Source organism: Pleurodeles waltl, chromosome 3_2 (assembly GCF_031143425.1).
Source record: "Pleurodeles waltl isolate 20211129_DDA chromosome 3_2, aPleWal1.hap1.20221129, whole genome shotgun sequence".
Lineage (NCBI taxonomy): Eukaryota > Metazoa > Chordata > Amphibia > Caudata > Salamandridae > Pleurodeles > Pleurodeles waltl.
Window position 1 is genome coordinate 189,312,059 of NC_090441.1, and position 17,539 is coordinate 189,329,597.

Consider the following 17,539-nt stretch of genomic DNA (forward strand, 5'->3'; position numbering starts at 1 on the left):
GTTCTACTGGCCACTATAGCCGATTCCACAGACTGTTGTTTTTTAAAATGAAAATTTCTGTTTTGTTTGTGTTTAATTTTAATTGACTTCTGGCCATCCATTACCAGAAAAAGCACATGGTGTGTTGGAAACTTTCCTGAGAGGTGATCAAGCCACCCAGGCAAAAGACAATTGTGGAGCCTAGTTGTAGATAAGCAATCTTGTTTCCTGAGTTCTTTAATGAGAGGCCTCATATAGATAAAGATGTGTGGGCAGAAGGATAAACACTGAGGCATGCCACATGTCACCTGAACTGCAGTGGCTTTGAATAGACCAAGGTGCACTGCCTGTGAACGACTGAGTAAGAGTGATTTGATCCATTTAACAGGGCCTTCTAACTCAGTGGCCTCCACATGTTTGGCTGCCAGCTTTTGACTGTCAACATTTTATGTTTTGGCATCCTTTCTGTATAACTTAACTGCTGGCAGATCTGCTTGCACCGATATAACATAAAAAACATTGGCTAGAAGCAATAATATTTAGACTCAAAAAGCACACATTGCATTGAAGTCCCCTGGACTGACGGGAACTACTTAATGTGTGGATGTGCTCCTTGTGAAGGAGTAGAATGCCATCACTCATAGTAAAGTTAGCCAACGGCTGAAGTGGGCCAACCCAGGCCTCATGCTGTAAGCCGTAATGGGTGGAAGAGATGACAACAACAGACCAATTAATTAAGAGGTCTGGCTTAAAGCCCCCATCCGTAAATATTTTATGTGTATAATTTTTGTAAAATCAAAAGGTCTTAGCTGGTGCTAGAGCTTAAAAACAGCGAGAGCTTCTTTAATAAATAGTTTAGATTTGAAAGGGTAAACTAACTGCAGGTTTGTTGGGCACAAGGGTGATCCCTTTAAGAGGGCAGTCTGCAACTCACTGGTGTCTTGCTGAGTATTTGGAGAGTACACTCCTAATAGAGGAAACAGGATTTCTTAGGGGCATTCTGGATATATTAAGAACACTCACGGCAGAAGAGAGCTGGGCACCGCCAAAAGAAACGATAGCAAAGAAACTGCATCTATAAAATGCACGGTAAATATTGGTAAGAATTGTGGAAACGCTATGGTGAAGGGAGACCGAGTAGCGTGTTTGGTTGCTGCAAAAGAAAACAAAATGGGCAGAAACGATGACTGGCAGACTTTTATCATTGTTTGTTATGAACCGAGACTGGCTTGGATCATAGTTGTGGTGTGCAACTTCAGTTCACTGCACTGAATTCAGCCTTGATGGGCAATGTACACTAATTACTGCTGGTCCTCTGTATTCTAGGAACTCCCATACTGTTTTCATACTTTTGTAAGTAGTGTGCCAAAATGGCCCAGATGAGTCTGAAGGGTAAAATATTGGCGCTGTATAAACCAAAGTATGAAACTTAACGCCACTGTGGTTTAACCTCTGTTTATGAATGGATTCATTAATTATAGTTATTGTAATGCGTGTTGCTTCCCATGTGGGTGTCCTCGCAGTACAAAAACCTAGTGAGGCTAAAAACATTGAAGGACTAATTAAAACAGAGGCTAGAGAGTCAGTAAAAGGTTTTTAGTTTCTTGTCAAGATTAAATGAGAGAATCAGTGCTCCGAGAAAGCGGTAGCTTGTTCCATGCCAGGGTATAGAAGATTACAAAAAGGAATGACCAACAACTTTAGCTTTACTTGCTCGAGGAACACACAACAGATTGGTAGAAGTGAATCACACTATGTGCACTAAAATGAACCACTTAAACATGTCCTGGAGACCTAACCACTTAAACGTGTCCTACAGAATGAACTAAAAAGGGGGTTGACACAAAGGGTCTCAAATATGCATCTCTTCTCAAAAGGCAGCCTACGAAGACTAAGATATGGGATCAAACTTTCTGATCTCTAGAAGATGATGAGCAGTAGCTTTTTGAATGATCTGAAGGCACTGAATGTGTTTTTGGAAGGCCTGTGAAAATTGAAATACAATATTGTGAATTTCCAACAACAGTGGTTCAAACAATCGTTTTCAGATAGTCTGTTGGCATGACTGAAAGAACTTTCTTTAGGACCTTAAAGCAAAATAAGACATTTGTGAGTTTTTGAAGTGTGCTCTTGAAACAATAGTGTTTTTTTTGCTAATATAATCACTAAGTTCTGACAGAGCAGGAGGAGGTCTGGGGACAAGCTCCGTTGACCATCAGTTGAAGTTCCATATGATGGCACTGCCAAACACCAGAATTCTGTTTGTAGGAGTAAAGTCTATGTGAAGTGCAGTTGATCTAATTGGCTATAGAGGGCATGCAATACTGGAACCTAAACTGGAAGGAAGGGAAGTCTTCAGCCAATCTGAATATAAGTTTGGTATCATCTGCATATGAAAAGTACGTGAAATCAAAAGTGTGTGCAATGGAAGCTCATGGGTTACATAACGGACTAAAGAGTGAGGTTCAGACTAAAGCTTGACGTCCCTCAAATTGAGCACTTTTAAATTCTGATTGAAAAGGAGCAAGAGGTACAGCTCGAACGGAGTGAAATAAAGTCAAGTGCACCTCCTCTCCCTACACCAGCCTTGGCTAAAGACGCAGCCAGGATGGAGTGGAAGACAGTGTCAAAGCCAGTGGATAGATCAAGAAGAAATAGGATGGCGGAGCTCAGAGTCCAGACACAGACAAATTTCACTGAGAACGCCAGCTGGAACCGATGCAATACTAAAGCCTGGGCACAACCCCAAATGCGGTGCATCATAGCACTTACTGGTTTCCAGATGTGATGAGAGTTGGATGTTCATGTTACAGTAAATTTTGGCAGGAGCAAGTAGTAGCGAGATTAGTCTGTAGTTAAATAAGGCAAACGCATTTTTTTTTAGGTCAGACATTAACTACAACTTTTTGATTTTACTAAAATCATAGGATATACTTAATTAAAGGGGCTTCTTTATCCATTGGTTGGAGCAAATGGGTTCCGATCAATCATTCCCTCTACATTTTTTTGCTTTTGGACTATCCAGGTTTGGAATTTTATTGCGAGTATCACACCAACTGAATTTCACTCACTGTAAATTCTTTGAAAATGAACTGAGAGTCCTAACTGCTTGTGACTGCCAATTCAGATAAGGTCTGCTGCTGTGCAGCTTGTGTAAACTAGAGCTCCAGTGGCAGCATCTTACAAGTAAAAGAAAACTCTTGCACATGCTAGGTTAAAATGATAATAATGCTTAACTGACAATGGTGAAAGTGACAAGGAAATATTATAAGGTAGAATAAAGGTTACTGTAAAATGGTACCATCAATGTTAATTGTGTTGTGTTAGTTTTTATGACATTTCTGATGTCAATTTATGCAGTGACACACTGACAAAGCAGTAGGCGTGCTTTTTGATGACAACCTCTTTTATGTTGTGTGTAGTCCAGGTTGGAGGGGTATTGTGGGCTCATTAAGGATGTGGACTACTAGGAGTGCCGCCATAGGTATTTCCATCTTCCTATTTGTAGATATTCATAAATGAATGCATACTGTTTAGTAGTGTGTGAGTAATAAACTACTTATCCTATTTACAAGAACACACACACTAACTGGACAATGATTTTTACATGTTTGTTACATACCAGTGAAGTGGGGTACCAGCCCACACCACCTTCCCTGAGTGGGCCTTGGACTGCTGTGCTTGGCTACCCTAAGAGAGTTAAGTGATACAAGAGGGTTCTTGGTTCCTGGAAAACGGAAGGCCGCAGACCTATTACTTGCGAAGTACTCCCACACATTTGCCTACATCATTTGTGTTTTGTTCTGGCATTAAAAATTTTCCTTTGCCCACAACAGCATACAACATGTGGCAATGTGTCAGCCCACTTCAGCCACTGGCTAACTTCACCGTGCCCAACAAAGCATTCTGCTCTTTCACAAGCAGCACACCCACAAAGTAGTTCCTTTCAGTCCAATGTGCGCCTCTTGGAGCCAAAAAGGTTTTGCTTTTATGCATTTTCTTTTTACTACTGGAGAGGGCCTGGCAACTCCCTCAACAATAAACTTCTACAAAACAAACAAGGTCCAAGCCAAAACAAATGCTGACAGCCAACACCAGACCTTCTGGCTTTACCAAGACTTGTTTAATAAAGGGAAAATAAAAGCTTGTCTTTAGAGATTTGGTACTTAACTAGTAGTAAGCCAATTAAAAAGCGACAACAGGGGCCCATTCCTTGAGATGTTTAGCTGGGCAAGGACTGAGCGGCAGCCCAGTAGTTAAAAACGTTTTTATTAAAAAGCAAGCTCTCTCCTGTAAGTGAGACGAATGAGTATGTGGTAGTGGATGTCTGGGTGTAGTTGTTGAGACAGTGGGTAAAGCATGGCTAGCTTAAGAGTCTGTTTTTATCCATGATTTTATTTGGGAAAAATTATACAAATCATTGCAGAGAGTTTGGGCGGGTACACAAAGGGATTTATATCCTCCTGGTGAGTTAAAACTGAATACAAATTCAAGTGCAATTTCCATTGCGATTAATTTGTGTAGAGCAAAGGAGTCTTTTATAATCCCTCAGAGCCCTTTCGATAAAGATTCTTATTGTGGGAAAGATTGCAGGATCTTCACTTACCTTCTGATAATTTACACTTTTGTTTCATACGTCTAAAAGCAGTGGAGAACTAAGGAACAGAAGGACGGGAATGAAGATGTTTTGTGGACTTACTGTGGATGGACATGTCCAGAGCAGCTGTAATCCAATTACTGAAAGTAGTTGCATTATTAAGTCAGAAAGACGGATGTGATGAGCATTTGTAAGGGTTGCGGTCACTTTAGTGGTTGAAACTCTGGACTAAGGTCTACTTAATCGTGACACTGCAGGAAGGGTGGGCGGGGGCTTAGAGCAACTCCCTTGAAGCAAGAAGGTAACTGCAGAATGATCAGTCTGGGCAAAGGGGAAACAGGTGCAACCAGCCGCCAGTTTAAGCGATGTAAAAAGAATATCAAGTGTATGGCCTTTTGGATGCTCGGACCATGTGTGAGATGGAATATAACGCAGCCCCCCCAATGAGAAGTGGGACCTCAAATTGTGAGACAGCATGAAAATTGAAGTCAGCAAGAGTTAGCAGTGTGTTGGTTTTAACCAAGAGATGCAATGAGAAAGGAAGGAATTAAATTAGTGGTATGGAAGGGGGCTGATATATTAGCAGTCAGGAGAATCGCCGAGCTCTGCGGAGAGAACTTCAGCCTTCCTGAAATGAGGAGTATCAACTGATTTCGTCACCAAAGAGTCTTTAGAAATAATCACAAAACCACCAACTTTGTAGCACGTATGATCACATCTCAGAACTTAATATGCAGAGGTCAGAGCCATGGAATGTGAATGAAATCACAAAGCCACAAGTGATTAAAACACTATTAGAATTGGGTATTGGCCAGGGGTCTCCAACCTTTTGTATATTAAGAGCTGCTTATGTTCAACGAAAATCACCCCGCTTACTAATATTAGTGTTGCAATAGTGACCCTATCAGACATGATCACAGTAGTGGCCACCCCATGCAAGATTGTCAGTAGTGGTCACCTCAGTGCATTAGGAAGGTTGCTAGCAGTAAAAAGGCCTTATCAATTTGGAATGCCTCTAAGCAGTTAATCCATCACAGCCACAGCTACAGCTACAATGCCTCTGGCACCAAGGTAATAATATGAGCGGTAAGTTTCCCCAACGCTACATGATTGATCACTTATATCGGCTTTAAAAACATTTTGCAAATTCAACCATTTTTCTCCCAACTTCAGCTTCTGAAATTTGTTCTGAAAATACATACATATTCATCTGGAATACATGCTTTTCAGTTTTGGTATACATATAGTAATTAAACCAAGTAAAAGCGTCTCATTTAGTAGGCTGAGCTGCACTCAGGAGAGCTTCGTACAGATAGCCGAAGAGCTACCAGTAACCGATGAGCTACTCGTTGGAAAAGTCTGGATTAGACTGTCTAAAATGATCTTGGGAATTACGGACTACAGTAAGAGGCCAATTGTCTGACGATCATGGAGAGCCACACGGATGACACTGGGAGGGTTCCAAAGGAGAGTTTCTCTGACCAAGGAGGAAATCTCGGTTATATGAAATGGAGGCTTTTTGAATTACTGTAGAAAGTGCAAAGTTCTGCGCCCGGTTGATGGACAGATGGGCACAGACCTGCTTGCATTTGACGTACCAACCACAGGGCAAGCCCATGTAAATAAGACTTTAGGTGATAAGGGGCAGGGCTTATGCCCGACGTGAAGGTCATTGAAAGGAAGAAAAAAGAATGTTTACGTTAATGAGAGGGCAAATAAAGAGAAAAGACTGGCACCCAGAAATCCCTGCCTTTGGCTGAGAGCTCTTTCACAGCCACTGATAAAGAAATGACCAATTGAAACAAAGAGGTGAAAGTAAAGCCATAAACCAAATCTAATCCACAGCAACGGCTGCCTGAAGCCCACACAGATAGGTAATTAAAACAAAGTTAAAGAACGTTTCAGGGCCAAGCAACTCACAGACCTACAAGACAATAAAAGCATATAGGGGTAAAATCAAAGACAAATCTAAACACTATATTGTAGCAGTATTGTAGTGTCACTTACTGCTTGTGTAGGTAATCAGAGAGTACAAACGTACATAAGAGGCATGCACACTAAGACATCTGATTGAAAGAACTGAGAAGGCCGAAGTGTCATGATTGCGTCAAAGTCCTTAATCGTAACCGCTCAGGGGATGAAGGGGATGGTGACTCCTATGAGTTACACACTTCCTTAAGAGATGGGTCTTGGGATCTTTACTGAGCAACAGGAGCGAGTGTACAAATACGGGGTGAAAACGTCTAAAGGCACACAAAGTAAAACATGCCAGTAACACTTAAGAACCATGCATGTAAAGATCACACACAGCTACAAAGGTATCTCCTTGCATTTACTTATTTCTGGTTTTGTGAAGCACTGCATATGGTCGCTTTGTACATGGAGTGTACAGAGGAATGTTGGCAGCTGCAACGAGCCGGTGTAGATGGAGTCAAGGTTGCCAATAACCCGCATCTGTGTGGGCTTCAGGTAGTCGGCAGTTGTGTAGATCTAGACTGAGGTGGAAGATATCCTTTACAAATAATTAAAAAGACCACTGTGAGAAAAAAGCTGTGGTGAAACGAGCCTGAAAGAGCCATTTTCCAACCCATTTTCAGGTGACAAGGATTGTTGTTAGGTGTGTACCTTTCCTGTGTAATAGCACAGGTGACGTAAGAAGTGTGGCAAAAGGTTTCAGCACCCCGGATCAGAGACGCATTCAAGACCTGGGTCTACTTGTTCCGGAAAAACTGTAGGAACTGTGATTATCTCACATGCACGAGAAGGCACTGCAGACCCATAAAACAAGACGGGAATCTCTGGCAATGTCTGGCAAAGGGATACCAATTCAAGCGAGGTCGGAGGACAGGGTCCACACGCACATGTTCTTTGGTTGTCTGCAGGCCTACCTCATCTAAGGGAGAAGGGATTTGTTTCTTGCTGGTGAATTCTTAATCCATTCGTATTTCAAAAAGCACAAAAACTTCAAACAAATACAGACTGCATCAGTGCTTGTTCTATGCACATTACTAAGCAGCTTCAAAATTCGGATTCTGTACCAAAAAAAAATCATTTCCAATATGTCTGCATAGTGAAACTGATTTGTTATACTTGGTGGGTTCAAGAGATATATATGATGACACAAGAAATAATATAAAATACAATAGAGAAAGTGGATAACAAAAAGGAAAAAAAAAAAAAAAAAAAAAAAAAAACACTTTGGGTGCAGTACTGTCAATTTTTGAAAAAAAAGACCAATTGCTTGAATTGAATATGCCCTTTATAGGCATGTTTCCTCAGGTCACTAGATCCAAAGTCTATGTTCGGGATATTATAGGCTGGAAGTCTTAGTGAGATATCCCAGAGTAGGGCTCGCGAAAGCCTAATGAGCAAAGCATAGTGCCTCAAAATGCAAATGACGCCTGATTGGTGGCCAGTACTGAGTTGACCCAAGAGGCAGTGATTTGATTACAGCTTCTTAGTTCAAATGTAGGTCTGGATCTGCACTTTGAGGCACGGAAAGATTCCTGATCAGAGCCTGTGTGTAGATGTGCTTTTTTCCCCCCGTACCTCCATGCGACAACTGTCAGAATTAGGGTAAGTTCCTTAGGGTGGTGCAGTTAAGGATGGCACTCTACAAGTGTTGTAGGTGAAATAACGGGTTCTCGATCGTTGTGCTGATCTGGGAAATTAAAAAGAGTTCACAGTCAAACAATGTGATAGGTTCTAAACTTTCTCGACTCGTGTCAGGGAGAACTTTGCCCGGAGAGGCATGCTAATATAAGAGGTTGTGCACTGAACCCTAGACTTGTCTCACTCACCCTGCTGAGTCTGAGAAATTTGACAGTGATTAACAGATTACTTGCATTCAATGGTGGATTTTAACAGCCAGTTTAATAACTTTTGCTCGAGATGACTTGGGTGTCATTCGTAATAGATAAAGTGGTCAGCATCCAGGTTGTATCCCACTGGGCCATTTAAAGGATTTGATGACAATCTGTGAGAGGATAGATCCTTGCAGAACTTCACAGTGAGCAGGGGTAGTTTCAGAAAGAAAGGAGCCCAATACATACTACTCCAAACCACTTATTTGTTTCACCCACCAATTCCAGGATAAGCTGTGAAGCATTAATCAGATAAAGTCAGTTGTGTCAAATGCAACAGATATCCAAACGTACAGCGGGTGGGTTTGGCCTGGGTCATAAGCGGGTTTTGGTCATGGTCACAGATAGAGAGACATCACATCCAGATGATTATTAAGGTGGCTTTGATTCCCTGTGATAGTCAGAAACTGGGCTGATGTAACGGAGTAGGTTGCTGGTTTGCAAGTGAGTAGACTGGCTATAGACGTTTGCAGTGTCTGCATGATCCGGGATAAGCCATGGATGGATCTGATGGATCGCAGGTTCCGCATTTTAACGCTTTTAGGGAAGAGTCATCTTTAAGATCAGGTAGGATATCCATTAAAAGGCATATGAAGATGAAGCTGGCGAGGGTAGGTGCCTTCATGCATAGGTACAGGTGCGTACCCTATAATCGTATTTAAATAATCTGACATATATGTACTATCGTAAAAAGAAGCATAAAAGTTCATGTACAAGGACTCATGTACGTATGTTATGTAGATGCTATGATATGCATATAAATATACATTATCAATTACAGTACAGGCCATATACCTACACGTATGTGCATACCTGTTACATTTTCTCTATACACACATAGTGTGTGTGCAAGGTATAAATAAAACATGCATTTTTTTCAGATATATCTCAAAGATAAAAAAAAAATTAATAATTTATTATTTTGCGGTCTTGTTCATACTACTGGTGCACACTGTTGTCATATATGCCAAGATTTTAGAAGAGGAAAGTGGGAGATTCTAAAAAAATAAAATAATCAGAAGAATGTATTTTCCCCATTGACTTCTACTGAAGGAGAGGCAATTTCAAGTGGGAGACAGCCAAAATAAAGCTGAAGCTGAAATGGTTCTCAGAGGATTGTATTTTTGATGGAGGGCGGAGAATTCCATAGTATAGCTGACTGCACAGAGAAAAAGTTCTACCCATGTTTTTTCATCTAGGTTGAGACAGGGTGCTGTCTACAGTAGAGTGTATCTTTTTTTGTTGGAAGTATATTGTGATCTCTTTTTCTTGATGAAAAGTTGTCCTGCGCCATGTATTGCCTAGTGGGTGATAGAAAGTACCCTGAAAGGGGATCTTCTCCTAGCCAGGAGGGCTCTTAAGGCAGGGGAGGTATGGGTTTGTGACTTTACATGCAGTAGCAGTAGTCAGGCAGCAGAGTTCTTAATTCTTTGTAATTGGCTCATGGTACATAAAGGCGAGCCACGACACAGCCCATTAGCGTAATCTAGCTTTACTGGACAGGAAATGTCACCCCTGAAAAGAAGTGGGTCCCACTGTATGCACGGAGTTTGTGTGCTACTGCTCTTTTTCCTTGGCCTGCCAACGAACATTGGCACCTACAAATATATTCTGTTTGTTCCTGAGCATCTGGTGTCCTTTCTTTCTTCTCTTTGGTGAAGGTGGAGGTGTTTTTCACCCAAACATTTGCCTGGTCGGCGTTGTGGACTCCTAGATCCGGGAAGAATGGATCACAGCTTTTTTAATGGTAAGGAAGCTTGATCTCCATATCTTATGCTCTTGGGCATCATGGACAGCTACAGATCCATGGCAATTCCAACACCTGTGGATATTTTTGGTTGTGGTCTTAGATCATCAGGCTTAGAGTAGAAAAAGTCATACGTTTTCCAGTTGCCACAGGTGAGTGTTTCATTTTTTAAGGTGTTTAATTTATGGTGGCTTCATATCATGCACTAGTCAGCGACTTGGAAGCAACAGAAGAGTTTGCCATTTTCAATGTCCTGGGGGCTTTCCACTTTAAGTATCTTTGGGCTGTCCGAGTAATTTTAGCAGGTGGAGTTGAAAACATTGATGAGTTTTGGTAATGATTTCATGTAGATGTTGAAAAGAAGGGGTGAAGTGACGGAGCCTTGAGGGACTCCTGTTTTTATTTTGTAAAGTCTGGATGTCAAAGGAGGAGGAGTATGCATCATATTTATTTTAATGTATAGGTAAGATGAGCTCCAAATGAGAGCAGTACCCTCTATGCCTACTTCCTCGATGAGACAAAGAGGGTAGTCATACTGTGTAGGGTTAGTGTCATGATCCACTGTGTCGAAGGCAGCTGAAAGGTCCAAGTTAAGTCATGTAGCAATGCCATTCAGACTACTCTGTTTTAAGGTTGTCTCAGATCGCGAATATGGCTCATTCAGTGCCTCTTCCTGCACCCAATGATGTATGAAAGTCAGAAATTAGAGAGTTTTGTGACATTTGGGTGAAGGCTGCTTTTTCTACGAGTTTGCAAAGGGGGACAATATGCAGAATTTCAAAAAAATAATAATGATTTGTCAATTTCCTTGGCCCAAGTGGTTGGGTAAATGTGGACACAAAACTGTTCCGCTTTTAGAAACATACTGATCTCCTGAGGGAAAACCAAGTGGCATTGCTGGAGCTTCATCTTTTTTCGATATAGAAGTGAGTTTTTGAGTAAAGAAAAAGGGAATTGTGGGATAAAACAGAATGAAGAAGAGGAGGTGAGGTGGGCAGAAACAGACATTTCCCAGGGTTGAGTTCTGTAATAACACGTTTATTTGGGAAGGTGCTCAGCAACAGCAAGCCAATGAGTAGCAGAGTAGAGAGGTAAGGCAACCTCAAACTCCACTACTCGGTGGAGCAACACCCTGGCAAGGTACAGGGGGCACCGTGCAAAGTTCAAAGGTTTAATTTCATTTGGATTTTTCTAAAATGGAGGGGTGAAAGAAAGCAGACTTCCAAAAAGCTTAAACTTGAAAAGAACAGTAGTAAGTCAGGTGGAAGTTGGATTCTAAGGTTATAGTGGTGCCACAATATAAAGGAAAGCAAGCTAACTTGACAGGTGTGACTGTCTTGGTCTGTGGTAGCTTTTTTTTTTTTTTTAATCAGTCTGCAGTCCTGTAGACGTCAGCTTCTAGCCTTGCTCAGTCTCACAGGTCTCTTATCTTGTGTAATAAGTTGTCACAACCGATAGTTAAGGCAGGAAGTCCCACACACAAGCTCAACTATCAATATCTGTAGGTGGTAAATAAACAAAGCAGCTGGGAGCAGTACTGGCCAAGCCTCTCCCTTGAACGTGGGCAAGCAAGACCCTTTTTATTTCGTGAACAATACGTACAGAATCATGTGAGGGTGTGATGCAAGCTGAGTGGGTGCTTTCCGCCCAAGTACATATCTCCACCACTAAAAGATAGTATTTCCCCACCACACAGGCCTAGGAAGGACAAAGGTACTTGCTACACACAGGTTCACATGTCAGTTTCCACATCATTAAAATGAAATCTCTCTTCAACCTCCCATGTGAAATAGCAAGCAAGGACCCAATAGCAGGAGCTCAGACATGAGTTACACCTTCAATTAAAGCTGGGGTGGATGGGGTATCGGAGAGCTTCCATTTGTCAAATAACAAACCCCAACCACTTTGGTCTCAGCCCCCAAATCACGTTACGGAAAAAATAAGAGTCTCCTTGAAAAACTAGATCCAGGCACAAGAACACACTATGCCTGCAAAGAACAATGGATGTTATGTTACACAAGAGGTTCACAAATATTACAAAGTAATGATGTTGAGTCAAACACAAGATAAGTTAGAGGGTAAACACCCCCATCACTGCCTCTTAGCCACATGACATGGTAAGTGAGTTACACTCCAGAACAGCCACAATTAGCCCCACATACACTAGCATCATCATACCTAGGCACCAGTACCAACTGATTGCCCCAGAATCCCTCACATGTCCTAAATACAACCCACGCACCTCTCACATCCACAGCTAAAGTCACCTCGATTGTTTTTCCACAGGAATGCCTGCCAAAGAAACTTAAGGCAAGTTACTAATTCAAAGTCTCAAATATTATTTTTCACCTTTTAATATGTGATTCTATTTGCCAAATCGTGCAAAAACACGGCAGTGTTAATTTAAACTATCGAATGGAGGGCAGACCCTTTTAAGATGTGTAATCACTTTCTCAACTGTTCTTCAGATGCCATGGTAGTCCTTAAGGAATAGAGCTCTCTCACACGTCTCCACACAGTGCATTACAGATCAATGGCAATCCGTCAAAACTGATTTCCCGAAACTAACCATCCTAACATGGGGACAACTTCTGAACCCCAAGGCAGCAGATTTGTGTTTGTGTCTAGTCTCATTTCTTTTACTTGTGTCATGGGCTGCACTAGTTTTAATCTATAAAAAAAGAAATCCTGAAATCTTGGAAACTGGGAATGTGCTGGAAATGGTTCAGGTGTCCTGTACCGGAAGTGAGGGGTTAAAACTGAATTTACGGGACATCATTGCACCTGAAAGCGTATGAAGGAGGGCCTGGCCGTGTCAGATGCCATGCACTGTGATGACCGGTGCCGGTACCTATATTTTGCCGCCAATTAGGATCTGGATTTGGCAGTGGGGAAGTGGCTACTTCACAAACATTCTGTGACTTAAAGGTGGCAGCGGAGGATATGATAGTGATCACTCACCACATCTTCAAGTCAAACTCCATGATGATCACACAAGGATACACGAACACTCCTAATTCGAACTCCTTACTCACACATTCAAGGCACTACACAACTGAGGCCCCACCTAACCTACCTCAACAGTCACATCTCCTTCCACTAACCACCCAGACAACTCCACTTGCTCCTACTTGCACACATCCCACGTATACCCAGAACCAGATCACGGGGACGGGCGTTTCCTTACATCCCTCCTAAAACACAGAACGGCCTCTCATTGCACATCAGGGCCTCCTCCTCCGTACTTGAATTCCACAAGAAGCTGAAAACCTGGCTTTTCATTTACCCAATCTACCATATTGGGGGGGCTAGGTGCACGCACAGACCTGTTCAGCGCCAGAATGCGCTAGCGGATCACAGTGCGCTTTATGAATACATGAAGCATAACATGTAGTTGTGCCTAGAGGAGGGAGGGTTAGTATCTTGGGAGGAGGGTGCAGGCAGATGATTCAGAGAAAAGTGGCAGGGAGTAATTATTTTAATCCAAAAAAATTTGAGCAGGAGAGGGCGGCGACCATCCACTGCTGATTGGCTGAAAGGTAATCAGAGATTCTATTCTGAGGTTGGGTTGTGCGAGGGGTGAGAATAGTAAATAATTGTGTTGTAAGGATAAAGATTCTTGGAGAAGGCAAAGGAAGAGATTTGTTACAGAAAGAGAAAACGACAAAAACGTGGATAACCACTGATTGGCATGTGGGCAGGAAGGAGTCTGAAGGGCACCAGGTTACAGAAATTGAACCATCAAAAAAAAGCAGAGGTATCCAGCAGTGAGTTAGAGATATCTAGAGAGAGCGTCCATCAAGGTGGAGTGGTCAAGTGCTGTTGAAAACTCAAGGAAGACAAGAATAGCACAGGAGGCAGGAATAGCGGCCAACCTGAGAAAACTGGACACTTGCGGGAGGCCATTCTTGGTACAACAGAGTCAGGCTCGTTGAAATCAGGTTATATGGGGTGAAGTACGAGAAGGATTGAAGTAAAGGACCAATCCTTTGAGCTCCAGGCCTTGAACCACCTGAGAGAAGAAAGGGAGAGGAGCTACAAGGCGACAGCTCAATGGAAAAAATAATCGGCTGTCAGTTTGTTAGGAACTGGGACACAGAGTGGAATTAAAAGAATGTTGAATAGATCCAGAAAAGAAGAGCGCGATTTGTGGAGTTTGAATAGGTAGGAAAATCCAATGAAGAAAAAGCCACTGGCTAGATGATGTGTGGATCATACGAAGGTTGACAGAGCACGGGAGTGCTTAAAACACATGCACATGGGTGTAAAGCTTGGCTGGCATAGTAGAGGCCAGCAAGAAAAGGCAAGGGAGCAGTGTAAGGGCAAACAAGACCAGAAAGGACGATGCCAAGAGTGGTTCTGTTAAGGGTGATTTTTCGAGCAGAAGGAGGAGAAGCTGCTGGCTGAGATGGACTTGGGCATAGCAGTTTGAGAGGAACAGATTTTCACGTGTGAGATATTTGCTGAGATATGTCGTAGTTATGATCTAGATAGCTCAGTGGCTAGCAGACTCCCTGCGGATATCCATGTGCAGCCTTCAGGCCACAGAAAGTAATCACAGTGAAAACTTCAGTGGGTAAATTCACCAAGAGCAGAGACCTGTGTGTAGCCTGTAGGCCACAGACTCGGATACCAATGAGAAAGCTCAGTGAGCTACTGTACCCATATATGGATGTAACCTCTAAGTCACATATTCCAGTCCTGGTTAGATAGCTATTTTGGAGGGGTGCGCTGCCAGGGCAGAACATTCTGTGTGAAGTTATCAAAACTTGTACCCTTCCCACATGTTGAGGTTCCTTTTTAAAAGTCAACAACCTGTGCTTTAGAAATACGATTGTCTATCATCAATACAACCTGCTTTTTGCAACACCCAAGCTCCCATGCAACATTCCACCTCATCTATCCCACAAACACGACTCCTATGCAGCAGCACTTAATGACAGCAGGTCCTAATAAACCCCCAGCCTCCACAAGAGCATCACTCCATCCCCTCTCCCACAGGACCCACACACTGGCTTCCCTAACACCACACATATCCCTGGCCAGCAACCCCCCCCCCCGTGGTGCACAGCTATCACTACTGACACCTTCTGCCAGAGCTAGCATTCTACCAACAGGACTAAAACTGATGGCTTTCTGAACTACAAGTCCCAGAGTGCACCAGCTCCTGAGTTTTAAAACGGGCACAGCGGTCATGCCTGAAACCTTCTGTCAGTGCTTACATTCTACCAACAGGACTTACTACAAGTCCCGGAGCGCACCTGCCGCTGGGTTTAGGAAAAAAACTGGAAGCACTGGCTTCAGGTGCCACACAGGGTCTCCCCGTAACCAGGGGGTGCAGCAATGCCACCGAACACCCCACCCACCCCAGGACCCACAAACCGGCTTCACCAGCAGTCAGCCTCCTTTCCCCAACTGATGGTTTTCTGAACTACAAGTCCCAGAATGCAACTGCTGCTGTGTTTTTAAAACCGAAGCGCTGGCTTCAAGTTCCACACAGGGTCTCCCCTTCCCAGGGGGTGCAAAAATGGCACTGAGCATCCCACCTACCCCAGGACCCACAAACTGGCTTCACCAGCAGCAACCCCACCCCCCAATGCTTTTCTGAACTACAAGTCCCAGAATGCAACAGCTGCTGTGTTTTTAAAACTGAAGCGCTAGCTTCAAGTTCCACACAGGGTCTACCCTTCCCAGGGGGGTGCAAAAATGGCACTGAGAATCCCACCTACCCCAGGTCCTACAAACTGGCTTCACCAGCAGCAACCCCCCCCCCCAATGCTTTTCTGAACTACAAGTCCCAGAATGCAACAGCTGCTGTGTTTTTAAAACTGAAGCGCTGGCTTCAAGTTCCACACAGGGTCTCCCCTTCCCAGGGGGGTGCAAAAATGGCACTGAGCATCCCACCTACCCCAGGACCCACAAACTGGCTTCACCAGCAGCAACCCCACCCCCCAATGCTTTTCTGAACCACAAGTCCCAGAATGCAACAGCTGCTGTGTTTTTAAAACTGAAGCGCTAGCTTCAAGTTCCACACAGGGTCTCCCCTTCCCAGGGGGGTGCAAAAATGGCACTGAGAATCCCACCTACCCCAGGTCCTACAAACTGGCTTCACCAGCAGCAACCCCCCCCCAATGCTTTTCTGAACTACAAGTCCCAGAATGCAACAGCTGCTGTGTTTTTAAAACTGAAGCGCTGGCTTCAAGTTCCACACAGGGTCTCCCCTTCCCAGGGGGGTGCAAAAATGGCACTGAGAATCCCACCTACCCCAGGACCCACAAACTGGCTTCACCAACAGCCAGCCCACCTACCGACGGTTTTCTGAACTACAAGTCCCAGAATGCACCTGCTGCTGGGTTTTAAAACGGAAGCACTGGCTTCAGGTGCCACTCAGGATCCCCTCCCCGGGGTGTTTCGTAATGCCACCTCGCCCCAGCGCTCTCTCACCAGAGCCCCCCGGTGAGGACCGCCGCGCTCCCCGCACTCTGCACCGGCCGCTCCCACACCAGCAGCCTCTGCGCCGCCTCCAGGGGCCCTTCCCAGCCGCGCAGGGCCGCTCGCAGCTCCGCCGCCAGCTGCCGGATCTCCCGCTCGGAGGGGGGAGCGGGCGAGAGCCCGCTGCCCGGATCCGCCATGCTGAGTGCTGATCCCACCGTCCGCAGATGGTACGCGCCGGAACCCCCCTGCTGCCCGGGGATGGTTTGACCCGGAGCGCTCGTTGTTTTGATCGTAATCCCCGCAGTCAGTACGGCAGGTGACGTCACGGGGCGGAAGGGATCAGCTGATGCCAGGGTGACAGGAGCGAGCGCGCGCGGAGCAGGTGACGTGGGAGAGCTGCGAAAAGAGACGAGGGACTAGGCCTAGAGCAGCAATAACGCCTAAAGAGAGAGAAACTAAGAACTACAACTGAAAAAATTCCTGGCTGTCCTGGAGGAAGGTTTCAATTCTATGTGTGGACTGGGAGTGAAGTATACGCATTACATTTCCTTTTATTCCACCTCGAGCGGCCTACCTAAGTTTTTTTAGAAAAAAAGAATGTTCTCAAAACACTTCCAAGGAGATTAAACGACAACTCAAAGAATGACCGTTATATGGCTCAGCCAATCAGGATGAAGTGCTTCATAACTGGTAGATGGCTCAGCCAATCAGGGTGCAATGCTTTATAGCCTGGTAGATGGTTCAGCCATTCAGCATGCAGTGTTTCATAAAACCGTTTCTGTTGGTTCTAGTAGCCTTAGCTCCCAATTCTATTAAGGACAGGAGGAGAGGATTATGCAGTCCTTTCTGCTATTACAAACAGCCAGTTCAAAGTTCAAACATAACCAGGAAGGAACAAAACTTCAAATCCCATGATGC

At 44.0% G+C, this 17,539-nt stretch overlaps 1 protein-coding gene across 2 annotated transcripts in view; it reads right to left on the reverse strand.

Annotated features, from left to right (window-relative positions):
• Window positions 1-16,951, reverse strand: part of RETREG2 (reticulophagy regulator family member 2) — a 112,307-nt gene extending 95,356 nt beyond the window's left edge. Inside the window, exon 1 of one of the 2 annotated variants that reach the window (XM_069227148.1) lies at window positions 16,631-16,951. In XM_069227148.1, the coding sequence (XP_069083249.1) occupies window positions 16,631-16,818 (188 nt within the window). In that variant the 5' untranslated portion in view covers window positions 16,819-16,951. The remainder of the gene's footprint in view (window positions 1-16,630) is intronic. The other variant, XM_069227147.1, reaches the window with a different exon arrangement.
• Between the last annotated feature and the right edge of the window lie 588 nt (window positions 16,952-17,539).